This window comes from Anabrus simplex, chromosome 5 (genome assembly GCF_040414725.1).
Source record: "Anabrus simplex isolate iqAnaSimp1 chromosome 5, ASM4041472v1, whole genome shotgun sequence".
In the NCBI taxonomy this organism is placed as follows: domain Eukaryota; kingdom Metazoa; phylum Arthropoda; class Insecta; order Orthoptera; family Tettigoniidae; genus Anabrus; species Anabrus simplex.
Window position 1 is genome coordinate 442312250 of NC_090269.1, and position 14636 is coordinate 442326885.

General features: G+C 37.2%; 1 protein-coding gene across 1 annotated transcript in view; it reads left to right on the forward strand.

Moving 5' to 3' along the window:
• Window positions 1–13769, forward strand: part of LOC137501032 (zinc finger protein 737-like) — a gene marked incomplete at its 5' end in the record, with an annotated part of 89264 nt that extends 75495 nt beyond the window's left edge. Inside the window, 2 exons of the mRNA XM_068227889.1 lie at window positions 11178–11293; window positions 12870–13769. Coding sequence (XP_068083990.1) covers window positions 11178–11293; window positions 12870–13497 — 744 coding nt within the window. The remainder of the gene's footprint in view (window positions 1–11177; window positions 11294–12869) is intronic.
• Between the last annotated feature and the right edge of the window lie 867 nt (window positions 13770–14636).

A 14636-nucleotide genomic window follows, 5' to 3' on the forward strand; every position in this document is an offset into this window, starting at 1 on the left:
CTCCATACAGTCTCCACATCCTTCTCTATCTCGGAATCCAACACCTGGAATCTGTTGCTAAGTTCCAGTTGAAATTGTTCCAACGTCTGCTGATTCTTTAGCTTACCAACATCAAACTTCTTGTGCCGAATGTTGAACTTCTGGTGGACTGCCACGATCTTTATACGGAAGTTGGCGACAACATTCATCTAGACCAACTTGTAAAGAAAAATGATAACCTTAATGAGGCTGTAGAATTTAAGAATCCATTATATTATCAAATTCTAGTATATTTGAAAATGCTTGAGAAGGATCACGAAAAAAGAATTGGAATTTCTCCACCTACAGATAGCCCTACAGCTTATTCCTCCTCAGTTGAAGCTATAGGTGACAGCAAGGAAGTTCTTGACACACCTATATCCCCCGCTCCTCCACCTCCTCAGGTGCAAGAGCAAGGAAGAACGCATCACCAATATTACACCCGGCGCAAAACTGTGAAAGAATGACAGGAGTTACTGTTCCAAAGGAAAGCAGGCTTAATAAGATTTGACAAATAGGAATTAGTTATATTTTCATCTACATTAATAATAAGAGCCACACTGTGATATCAGGATTTCTTAATTTCGATAATTACTTATAAACTGTATAATTTTTAATTTATAAATTGATCTTGTTTCATGAATTATTAAGAAAAGAATATTTATTAGGACAATTTCTCTATGGAATATTGTACAAGTGTTTCCTTGACGACTGCTTTCTATTGTAGAAATAATTTATATATTTTCTCTTGAGTTATTTGTTTGTTTTAGTCTTGTCAATCTTATGTTAATTTTAAGGACACTTCCTCTAAAGCATTACTTTGTCAATTTTATATATTTTTCATCTAAACAGTGTTATGTGGCTGAAGATGTTGATAATATACGAAACATGTACCACTTTTGACCATTAAAAATTGCCTTAAGCAATCATTGTATCGACTAGGTGGAAAATAAATAAATACTTAATTGTGAATCTATTGAAGTGCGATACGGACCATGAAGCTGATTTTATGTAACAAGATGATGGTCACTGCCAATGTCCGCCCCTCTCTTGTTCCTAACATCTTCCAAACTCTTTCTGAACCTCCTGCTCACCGCAATGTGATCAATTTGATTTTCCGTGACTTGATCAGGAGACACCTACATGACCTTATGACACCGCCTATGCGGGAACACTGTGCCACCTATCACCAAGTCTTGGCTGGCGCAATATTCCGTAAACTTTTCCCCATTTTCATTCATCTCGCCAAGACCGTGTATACCCATGATATGTTCCAATCCTTCATTTTTTGAGCCAACCTTCGGATTGAAGTCTTCCATAACTATGAGAATATCCTTCTTACTTTTTTCATTGTTGCATCTCGCAACATTTGGTAGAATTCTTCCTTTCTTTCCAACACGGATTGCTCTGTAGGTGCATAGCATTGGATAATGGTCATATTCCTGATCTTGGTCTTGAATCTAGCAGTCAATAGCCTACTGGAAATTGGCTTCCACTCCATAAGACTTCTCATTGCATTTCTACTGAGCAGCAACCCCACTCCATCCCTGTGCTCTTCGTCCTCAACACCAGAATATAGAAATGTAATTCCATCTGTTTTCTGCATCTCGCCAAATCCTGGCCACCTCACCTCACTCAATCCCAGAATGTTCAGCCCGTAATTCTTCATTTCCCGTGTCACTTGTTTTAACCTGCTTTTCTCTCTCAAGGTCCTCACATTTCAGAAACTAATTTTCGTTATCCTCTTCATGCCAAAGGTCATCGTCAGATTATCCGTCCGGTTTTGTAATTTCGCTTCGATTTCTATAATCAGATTATTTAAGAAGAGCGAGTGATTAACCCACTGCTTCCGAGTGCCTTGATGGGGCTGCCATCTTAAGCCTGAGGCACCAGGCTGATTTTCTGTCGAGGTTTCTTCCCTTAGCCTTTGAAGTTCCGACTTCTACTGCAAGGCAGCAGTTCCTATTTTATTTACCCCAGAATAGGAGGGTTGCCCCTTCCGCCAATTCCACCGTTCTGAAGTCCCTCTTCTCCGCCTTCACTGCCGTTGAGGTCTTCGCCGTAACCCTGGCAAGGGACCCTTATATGGGACTACCAGCCAGGTCAGCTGGACCTAGGTTTTTTAAAGAGGTGTTACTCCTCTATCACTCGCCCTTTGTCCTGAGTTGTGACAGGCAGAACCTGGCTTCCCAAACATTGGGTCCAGGTTGGTGGGGTTTTATCCGACTATGCTCTAATAAAAATGAAACCTGCTGTTTGGTTAAATGCTAAAGTATTGAAAGGGTTACCTTACACAAAGATACGAATATAACTGGCAAGATACTATCTAATATACCATATCTACACTAGAATTCTCAATTGAAATGTGGTTATGTGATTATTACAGCTGGTGGATTACTATTATTTTTCCCTACTCCATGGGATGGAGAATAAAAGTGTCCTTAAATGCTAAAAAATATGAGGTTGTCTGCAATAATTTCACAAAAATACTTTCAAAACTATGCCAGGGACTTGAGTTGCAATTATTTGGATATAGGAACTTGGCTTTTATTAGTTAACCACTGACTTGTGACAGGCAGAACCTGGCTTCCCAAACATTGGGTCCAGGTTGGTGGGGTTTTATCCGACTATGCTCTAATAAAAATGAAACTTGCTGTTTGGTTAAATGCTAAAGTATTGAAAGGGTTACCTTACACAAAGATACGAATATAACAAATATAACCAACTGAACTACTTGTTATAAAATTCAAATAAATATCACTGCTCCCACTTCCCACTTTCTACCAACAAGTACTAAACACATCTATGTAAACAGCTCTCACACACACACATACACAATGTTACACAATTTCAAAAGGGTTTAATAACTTTATATAAAATGTTACGCAAGATACTATCTAATATACCATATCTACACTACAATTCTCAATTGAAATTGAGGCTGCAAAATATAAGTTATGGATACTTTAACTACGTAGTTACTCGGAACTACAAATGATCGGAATACAAGAGTCAGCTGATTTCTATTTTCTTGACTACACTACACCATTTATTCATGACTGTAGCCAACAATGCAATATTTGATCATGAAGAGTGACAATAATCGATAACAATACGACTTTTAACTGTTAACCTATAGATGTTTAAAAATAATTTTTAAAAAGTGTGAATATTTTTAACTAAACCTAAATTCAAAACAAAGTACACCTAGCTGGCCTTCTTAACCTAGAAAATGTAATCTACTGAGCACCAACTGAACTACTTGTTATAAAATTCAAATAAATATCACTGCTCCCACTTCCCACTTTCTACCAACAAGTACTAAACACATCTATGTAAACAGCTCTCACACACACACATACACAATGTTAAACAATTTCAAAAGGGTTTAATAACTTTATATAAAATGTTACGCATTCACTCCCAGCTCCTTCCATGCAACTCAGTGACTCGCTAGGTAACATGTAGCACATGGCTTAAACTTATTATCACTCATATACTATAAACACTAAAAATCTGAAAATTTGCACATACCTGTACAAGATGATCTAGTATGATTTTCTACCTGCCATGACTATTCTTTACATCAATCACTCATTTCAACCATGCACTCGGAGACCTTGGGATTGACTTGTGGTTTATTTAGATCACACTTCTCACAATGCGGGAAATTATCCCAAACTATAATAAAATGTTCATCTGCCCGCTATCTACCAATAAACTGATGTACCTCATCATCTAACAAACATTTTAGTGTATAAAAGGTTGACATGAATTCAGATCCGACTAAGGTCAAATATGGTATTTTACACATGTGAAACCTAATCTGTCGATGACCAGAAATGGGGACCACTGTGTTAATATCTTGAAAAGCTTGCAGTTGGAATTAAGTGAAATGTTTAGGAACTTTATGAATGTGTTTAATCTGTTTCTAGATATAGTTTTATCGAATACTAGCAAATGTACTCATGCTTCACTATAATATTCTATGATGTATATTGATTTGTAGATAAATTACTGTACACCCAGTAGGAAAAAATGTATTTAATGAGATGTCTTTTATTGGGATGTGGAAACACCACAGGGAGGTTCCTATACGTTGTTTCTGGTGTAAGGTTTATTTTGGGGAGCTTTGATGATAATGGCAGGCAACGTTTCTTACTGCCGTTCACAGTTAGGTTTGGGAGTTTTTACTAAAATGGCAGGTTCACAATAGTTTTGAGGAAATATTATTATATTGACAGGTCACTTTTCCTGTGTTAGTTATAATTGAGTTGGGGAGTTTTAATTATAATGGCAGTCACAATTAAGATTGTGAGTTTTGATTACAATGACCTGCCTCTTTGCAACTATAAAATATACATATACAAATTTAAAACTTTACCTATAATAGAGAAATGCAGCTCCATCTCATGTATAAGGGATCAACATATGACAAAAAGTCATAGGACCAAAGTTGTAGATCTCTCCAAATAGAACTGCAATTATACTGTCTGTTTCATGATATGACTTATTATTCAGCCACCAATTACCAAAAAATGAAGGTATCCACTATCATTGAGATTGCTTCCATATGTTTTGGTGCCAAAAATTGACCCATTTGGACATCTTGGAATTATTCTGTCATTTACAGGCTAGAGCAAGGGTGGCCACTAACCTTACTTCTGGGAGCTGCAAATTTAGGAGACAAAAAATTGGGAGCATGTTCAGAAAATTGTTTATAAAATGAAGACACATTTTTCATTTTATAACAAATGAAGGAACATTTATTTACTACACTACATAGAACATTATTTTTCAGGTAGACATCAAGGAATGAGATTTTACTTTTGAGAAGTGCTTTGTTGAGTGTTCATATTTGCTGTTTTTTGAAATCTGGCTGATAATTGGTAAGCGCAGTTCGTACAAGTTCACTTAAATGTTCGTCCGTTCATTCAGATCGATATGTAGATTTAATGAATTTAATCGTTGAGTACAGTGATTCACACACATAAGTAGTCCCAAAGATTGAAACTAGTCTTTTGGCACACTGATTTGTTAGTGTGTATTTTTTTTTCTGGAACATTCTTCCAAAATTATATGGTAGAAATGCCACTTCGTTTGAGTCCTTTTAGTCCTTCGTCCTCTTGCAGTTCTTGTAGCTCCAACTGTACAGCTGCCGTATCCTTTGTTATTGGTGATGAAACAGGACAGCCATCGCCCACAGCATCAACAGCAAAAGGATTTTCCAGGAATGAAAATGAAGGTTTAAGTGATCTCAAATCATTAAATCTGCCATTGATTTCTTCAGCAAGGCCCGACATTTTACTCATATAATCTTCAGTTTCCACCTGAATGTCAGGAAGGTGACTGGCTTCACCTCACGACACTGGCTCACTGACACACTCTCCCGCTGAAAGCACTATCTTCCTTGTAAAGATATGTTTAGCGTTTTTAAATGCTAGACCACATCTGTAAAAAAAAAAAAAAAAAAGCCGAAGATAACAACCACTGGGGGTCATTAAGTTCAGGGAAAGATTTTCCTTCCATAAACTGTTTGATTGGATCAAGTAATTCAAAAAATCTGTCAAGAACATTGCTTACTGATAGCCATCTTACTAAGCAGTACCAAGATACATCATCAGGAAGCTCATCATTGTTCATATCTTCTATAAAAGATTTTAACTGTCGGTATGTTTTGGCACATGAGTGAATACAGTTCACAATTTTTAGAACTACCTGCATAATATGCGGCTACTGAAAGTATTTTGCTGCTAAATGTTCTCTGTGAATAATACAATGTACAGGTAGGAAATCAGGAATTGATGTGTCAGCATTTAAAAGCCCAATAAGCCCTTGTTTCGTGGCAGTCATAGATGGTGCACCATCGGTAGCAGTGCTGATAATATTACCAATAGGCATTGAGTTTTTCTGTAAAACATCATCCAGGGCTTCTTTAATGTCACAACCGTGAGTAGTATCCTTCAAAGTAACCAGTGAACGCGACTGGCTTCACCTCATAACACTGGCTCCTTGTAAAGATATTTCTGAATTGGCCCAGACTGTGTTTAGCTTTCATAGCAAGTTGAAGCTTTTTGGGAAAGATCTTCAGACTAAAACATTTTCTCACTTCAAATGTTTGAAGAAAATTACTGAAAGCCTTCCTGAAACAGGCCAGCCATCACCAACAACATCAACAGCAAAAGGATTTTCCAGGAATGAAAATGAAGGTTTAAGTGATTTCAAATCATTAAATCTGCCATTGATTTCTTCAGTTTCCACCTGAACCAGGTCTGAAAGTTCTTCCACCACCTGCAAGTCCTTTGACACATACCTAACAAATATAGCTAGTTGAGGTTTATCTTTGATATCAGGAGACTCGTCCGGAGCCAGACTTACTGCTGAGCACTCGCTTAGATTTTTTTGTAAATTATTTAAAATACCCGCACTAATAATAGAAACTCGCCTCTCTATTGTGTGTCTATCAGCAAGCATTTCTTTGATCAGTTTCTGCAGTTTCTTATTTTTGAGTTCTAAAACAGAAATGACTTCTGCCATGTTCTTCTTAATAAACTCCCCCTCTATACAAGGCTTTTTTGCTTTTGCAATATTAAAAGCCAAGATGAAGCCAGCTTTGGTTGTCAAATCTGCTTTCTTGGTAAAAATTGACATGACCCTACTCTGTCCAAGAAGTTTTTCCTTTAGTGATTTCAGTTTGGTTTTCCTTAACAGAGAGCAAACGGGAAAAATATTTGTTGAAATCGCTATGGTTAGTGTCACAATGGCGTTTTAGATTACTGGCCTTACCAGTCAGTATTAAAAGCTCGATTCTCCTCTTCATATTTATGCTTCTTAGACAGCATTGCAACTGTTCGGACACCGAGCCTCAACTGTACTGAAACAGCACACTACTGCACACAGAAAAGTATCGACACTTGCTCCTGCCTACACGTGAACACGACTGGCTTCACCTCACGACACTGGCTCACTGACACCTCTCCCGCTCAAAGCGCTATCAAATGGAAGGCGCCGGAACTATCTTCCCCTCCTATGTTTTACCACTGACGAACAGCGCTAATAACGTTAAGCCACACATCACTGTTACTGACTGCTGCCAGCCGCGAGATGTCGTTAGATTCTATTAATTATATCATTTATTTTTACTCTAAGGTTGATGTCAAGAGCCGCACAAGACTGACTCAAGAGCCGCATGTGGCTCGTGAGCCTCGTTGTGGCCAGCCCTGGGTTAGAGGAAGCAGACAGGCCATAGAAACAAAGGAGTGGAGGGCATGTCAGTGTTTGTTCTACATCAGACATTAGATATAGGCTGTACAGGTTTACTTCAATGCCTGAGGTCCTAACCCAAGTTAAAGACATCATATTATGACAAGATCACAACCATAATTTTTGTTATTATGTGTATTTTAATGTTATAATTATTCCTGCAATATTGTCTTTATCTTTTATATATATGATTTAGTTATCACATGATCTGTTTAGTTTTTATTATGGCTGAAAATGGTCACTAAGTGGCTGAAACTTGTCCCAAAAGTTTATTTCTTATAATTGCACTTCAATATGGAACAAAAATGAAATATATCTTACAATTCTTCTACATCAGTTAAAGATAAACCATTCCTAACTGTACCTCTTCCTGATAGTTTCTTCTTCTTTATTTTTCTGTTATAAGATACTGCGTCTTTACCATTCATTACCACCATTAAAGGTACATACCTCTCTCAAGAATTGCTGGGTGACAGTTGATCAGTGGTGAGTGACTGATTGAGACAGGAATAGGGTGCTTGTGCTAATTGGCTATAAGCAGAAGCTAGAGTGTAGCATGAATAAGAAACAAAAAGTCTTTTCCTTGCATTGCTGGTAACTGTAGCAACTGCTTAGGTACTAGGAGTGGCAGACTATGAAACATCTGCCAATTATGTTTTGTTCAGTAATGATGTAGGCTAATTTCATTTTTCCATGCTTACTAGCACTTTAATTTAATTCAACAGTGTAAACTAGCATCTTCGCCATGAGACCTATCTGTGCTATCTGTGTCGGAGCGACGTAAAGCCCCTAGCAAAAAAAAAAAAAAAAAAAAAAAAAAAACCTAGCATCTTTGGAGAAGAAGGAATTTGATAACAAGTCTAAATGTATTGCGATAAAGCAAAACAAGATCATTTTAGTAGATCTCAGTTCCCCACATCAAAAATTCGTTTTCTATAAGTTTTTCTTAAATATGCTAAATTTGGAGAGGCATATAATGCAAACACAAATTTGGCTTGAATGGAGAAGAATTTTTTAGAAGCACATATAGGCATTCATCGGAGCACAAGGTCATCAAAGATATTAGTGATAAAGTTATAGGCATATCAGCTAAATGGATGACATTTACAAGTTGTGTAATATTTAAATTTTCTACTTTCTTGAGCACCTTTGTCATTACGGATCCATGCTGGTGAGGTTTTCATTTCCATTGCGAGTTTCCTCTACATGTTTTTAACATTTGCAATCGCTGAAACTAAATTATGGTTTCTTTCTGGGAACTTAAATTTTGATATAAAGGCCAAAGGCAGGTATTTTACAAGTGGAGGTGCTTGGTTCCTCTTGTGCTCCGTCACTGCATTGTCCTGCATCAGAGACTTGCAGTGGTGTCTCAAGGGGCACTAGCCGCCATTGTCTTGGAGGGGTGTAGCAATCCAACTGATGACCCCACTGATACACTGGGGCGAAACACTGTTAATTTCAAGATAAAAAAGGGCTAAAGGTCTTAAATGTTTTTAACATTTGCAGTGGATGAAATTAAATTGTGGTTTCATTCTGGGAACTAATTTTTTATCATAATTGTTTTCACAATTGTATGCTTTCTGTGGTGTGGTGAATCTTTGTTTGTCAGCTATACTAATGCATGTAACTTACAAGGCTATTTCATATAATTCCCATGAAGTGAAGGATTCGTGCAATGCCCAGAATAATCATCTCTGCCCAGATGAGATTGTATTTCCTTTACCAGTTGTATCAGCCTGTATTTCTCATTTCAGAAAATGTGACTCTAAGAGGCTGCTTGCCATTGTCTGTTAAGTCTACCCAGTGGCTGGTTGGATACTCAAATGGCAACACCAAATTCTCTGCAGTTAGTCGGTAACCCAAAAAACCAAAGGTGGTGCCAAAATGAGGCAAACTGGGCTAGAAAGTGCTATTGCACCATGACTGACTCTGTGGGCAACACCTTGCATAACACTCGGACACAATATTCATGTTCCAAATGTCATTATTCAGCACCACCCGAATTGTCACAGCCATGGATGAGACTAGTGTGGAAGCTACATTTTGCTCTGGCCTGTGTCAAAAGACAGATGCATATCCATCAACAAATGGCAACAGGCAGAGAAGTAGTTAGTGGGTCATAACACCAATAAAATTATCATTACATTCCTGCATTTTGTGATAGGATAAGGCCTGATGTGATTTATTGGCTTGTTGGAGTACCCCGTCATTTGTATAATTTCGTTCATGACATTCCAAGACCGTCCTAATTTCTCAGTGAGCTCCAGAAGAAGAAAGAATGAAAAATTTTCACTTCTAAAATCATTGTTTTTCCATTTGTATAATATTTTAGTATAGTTTTTGCACTTTGAGTCAATTTTGCATGTTGTATCTTTTTGAAAACAAAAGAGTAAAATTTTTTATATGATCATTTTGTGGTGTATTGCACCACCCCTACTTATATCTTTCTAAATTGTTAGTTAAATAGATATATTGGAATAAATTTAACACTTGTGTTGTTAGTGAATAAATTTGAGATTGAGTATGTTGTCCTTGTATTTTGGGTCAGTTTATTATAGCTTTTGTTATTCATGATCGACTGTGTAATTCTTGGTTCCTATCCTCTGATGCACAGACTGGATGTCCGTTTATAGATACTTTTTCTAGCGGGACATTAATTCAATGTGGGTTAGTTTTATTGGTTACTGTTTATGTCTTACTTTTGGGTTTGTTGTGTAACCTGTCTGGGTAAAAATTAGCAACCTGGGTTTATGGCGAGTTAAACCCTTAGTTCAAATTATAGTTTCTTAACATTGGGGAAAAATGAATACCTCCATGAAATGATGAACTGAGGGCAACTGGTAAACATAAACAGAAAGTGAATTGCAAAGAAGGACTGATGCAGACAGACCAAACAAGATGTCATCGGACGATTTTGGTAATAACCAGTGGAGGCTTGGTCAAGCAGCAGGGAAATAATCTTGGAAAGAGATGGGAAAGGAAATAAATAGTGTTTTGTGTAAATCAGCTGAAGTCATAATAGATAACAGGAAATCCACAGACAGGTGGAACTGATTTTTTGAATTTCTTCACAGCGTAAGAGGTAATATTTTTTTGTAATGTCATGAATAATTGAGCACATGCAGAGGATGCCAGGGATGTTGCTGAAAATATGTTGGACATCCAAATGATGGTAAGTCAATACGGACAAGATTATGGTCAAGATTATTAATAATAATAAACTCCATTGTCATAAGGCAGCAGGAATGGATGAAATAAGACCTGAAGTGCTAAAATATAGTGGGAAGGGAGGAATGAATTGGCTTCATAGAGTAATACAATTAACATGGAATATTTCTAATGTACCTTCTGAGTGGACAAAAATAGTAATTGCACTTGTCTACAAGCAACGGGCAGAAAGGGCTGCAACACCTACCGCATTATTTTGTTGATCAGTAGGGCTATACTGGGCAATGTGTACACTCATTTTGGAAGAGAGGGTGTGATCAGTGGTTGAGAGTATTTTGGACGATGACCAACAGAGATACTGTCAGAACGAAATATTCAGTGCGCGCCAGGTAACTGAGAAATGCTACAAGAGGAATATGTTTCATGAAATGTGTTAGCCGAACTGTGGGATGATGGGTTTCAGTGTTGATTATTAAAAACAGTCACAATCAATGTTTAATGATGGGCTGCAGGGAGATTTGCTGCTAGAATGACTTCTTGGTTGCAACGTACTTACAGAACGTACAAAGGGCTGTAATATTTCATCTTTGTTGCTCGTAGTTTACATGCGTCACCTACTCAAATGCATAAAGCAGCAAGGAGATACTCAGTTAGGCAGAAATGTAGTAAGCAATTTACCCTATGGTGACGACTTGGTGTTAATAACAGTTTGTGTGGATATCCTGCAGTCTAATATCCTGGAACTTGAAAGTAGATGCAGTGAATATAATGTGATGTCTGAAGTGACGTCAATAGGTAAGAAGCCTAAGAGAATGGAATGTCAGGCTGGAAATATACAGGTGAAGTAGGTAAATAATTTCAAGTATTTAGGATGTATATTATTCCAGGAAGGTAGTACAGTAAGTGAGATTGAGTCAGGTTTCAGCTAAGCTAATGAAGTTATTTTGCAGTTGTGATTAACTGTATTTAGTAAGAAAAAATTCATCACCTGGATTAAACTGTCTTTATACCAGTCTGTTTTAGACCAAATCTGCTTTATGGGAGTGAAAACTAGGTGGATTCAGGATATCCAAATTCATAGCATAGAAGTAAGAGCCATGAAGGTAGTGAGAATGATTGCTGGTAGAAACAGGAGGGAACATGACAGGACGGTATTTGGAATGGGGTGGTAAGGGTTCGGTTATGGATTAACTTGATCGATGAAGCCATACATATAAAACGCCAATCATTGTTGGAGTCACATGATGTGAATGGAAGATGATAGGCTTCCCAGGAGAATAATGGACTTGGTAATGAGGAGAATAGATACTGAGGGAGATGAAGGTGGTGATGTTTGGACTCAGTTTCTAATATTTTCAAGATAACAGGTGTAGAACCAAAAAAAGAGGATTGTGGTGACGCATTGTAAATTCACGTGGACCGGCAGACTGAACCCTGAAAGACTTAATATACCGGGTCTTTTGGCCATGCGGTTAGGGGCGCCTGTCTGTGAGCTTGCATCCAGGAGATAGTGGGTTCGAATCCCACTGTCAGCAGCCCTGAAAATGGTTTTCTGTGGTTTTCAATTTTCACACCAGGCAAATGCTAGGTCTGTACTTTAATTAAGGCCATGGCTGCTTCATTCCAAATCCTAGGCCTTCCCTATCCCATTGTCGCCATACCTATCTGTGTCAGTGCGACGTAAAGCCACTAGCAAAAAAAAGACATAATATATATATGTATGAATCTTACTTTTTCATTTCAAAGGAGTCATTCTGAGTGCCTAAGACTGTTGGGGTGCTGGTTTTCTGACCAAAACTTTGCAAATTTGATCTTGGTTCAGTCTGGTGGTATTTGAGGGTTGGCCTTGTGTCGGTAGATTTACTGGCAGGTAACTGAACTCATGCGGAACAAAATTCTGGAACTTGACATTCCCTAAAACCATCTATATTTATTTAGTGGAACGTCAAACAAGACACTACTATTACTTTACATTACTATTTCAGGAAAATACATATTAACATTTTTAATTGCAGTGTCATTATTTGAGGATTGACTTTAAACACACTTGTGGAATTGGCTACAGTGGCCTTTAACGTGGTTTACCAGTAGGAAATGTTAGTGAATGCTCTGTGGTAAACAACATTTAATTCAGAATGCCCCTTCACTATGTAAAGTGTTTGCTTCACTCCATATAATTGGCATGAAAATATTACTAATTATTTTGAAGCTGATATTGCCTGGGGTGTTGATCTCCAAGTTGGGAGCAAATGCATGCATTTGAACTCCTGATGCGCAAATAACAATATTGGATTGGAGTGTTTAGGTATTAAAAACAGTGTGTTGAAAAATGTGATTGTTAACGCGTTATTTATATTGATCTTCCTAATAGTATTGTGATTATGTTTTCCTCTGAAATTGTAGGTTTGATTTAATTTCAGTATGGAGAAAGTTGCTGCATCAATCGTGCACCCTGATGACAAGCTGTATCATTGCGATGAATGCAATGGTACGTTCACACACAGAGGTTCTCTTCAAACCCATATGCTAATTCACACTGGTGAGAGGCCCTTTCGGTGTAATGAATGCAATAGTACGTTTAAGCGGGGTAGCTACCTCCGGATCCACATGCTAACTCACTCTGAAGAAAGGCCATTACAATGTAAGGAATGCGATAAGACGTTTAAGCACAAAAGTAGTTTACGAACCCACATGCTAAATCACTCTGGAGAGAGGCGTTTTAGCTGTAGAGTCTGTAATAATTCTTTTAAACAGGCTACGCACCTTCGATCCCATATGCTAATTCATTCACTTACAAGGCCATTTTCTTGTAAAGAATGTGATAGTACGTTTAAGCGGGCTACCACCCTGCGAAAACACATGTTAAGTCATTCTCAAGAAAGGTTGTTTCAGTGCGGGGAATGCATTCGTACGTTTATTCATCAAAGTTCTCTTCGAAGGCATATGATAGCTCACTCTGACGAGAGGCTGTTTCAATGTACAGGATGCGATATTGCGTTTAAGAATCTTTCCCTTCTTCGAACCCACATGGAAATTCACTCTGCATAATTCACCTTTGTAAAGTACGCCCATTCAACGATGGACTCGTCGTACACACGTAGAGTAATTTTATTCGCACGCTGTGTATGAAGAAGAATTGGAAGTGAAGCATGGAGTAGTTGTGAGCATATGCTTTAGTTCAGTTGCAGTTAGACCATCTCTCTCAGAGCACTGGAATTCGGTTTGCAAGGTGTGCTTAAAGACATGCAAAAACTAATTAATTGGTATCACAATATTTCACTAAGTGTCTTTGATAATCCTTGCTACTTATTCTGCTTATTTGTGACAAAAGCGTTCATCTATTTTGGCAAATTTGACACTTGTCAACCCCAGAGTTTAAAGTTAATGAGTATAAGTTGATACTTGATAAATGATGAAAGTTTTATTTTTGATACTAAGTTATTAAGATTTGTAAAGTTAGAATTAGAAATACTTTCAAAGTTGATATAAGGCAAAGCATTAAAGCATGCACTTTAACAGTTTATTCACAATAGCGCTCTTGATGTAGATTTACTTGACCTGAGCTTTTAGTTTTTAATAATACATTTGTATTTTTATTCATGCAAGAAGTTTGAAACATTTGTCACATTATATATTTCCGTAACTAGGCATTCTGGTGCACTTGACTTGCTTGTTGTGCAGGCCTTTGATCCCAATGATTTAAAAAGTTAATGACAACATATCTCCACTGCCAGAAAGTTATGTTTTAATCCTGGACATTCTTAATTCTGTTATTGTCATATAAAATTCTAATCATGATTTTATAATTGTAAAAGTACATATAAAACTCAACAAAACTTCATTGTACTAATCCATCATTCATTCTGTTTTCTTCCCTGTTGATAAATTCTGAACATACCTTGTACTGTCATCTTTGTGTAACTACACAGTAGCAGACTATGTCAAATGATGTTACTTGATATAACTTGTTTGTATTCAATAATTTATTTTATTTATTTCATTTAGCAACAAGTAAGTTTTAGTAAAATATTTGTGGCCTCGATCTCTTACTTTATTTTATATAGTGATGTTCTTTCTTGATTGTCTATTCATTGTTTCTTCATGTATTCTAGTTGCTAGGTGATCACATATGATAATTACTTATGTAGATTTGTAACTCTAGTAAGGTTGGTTTCAGTACATTCCAA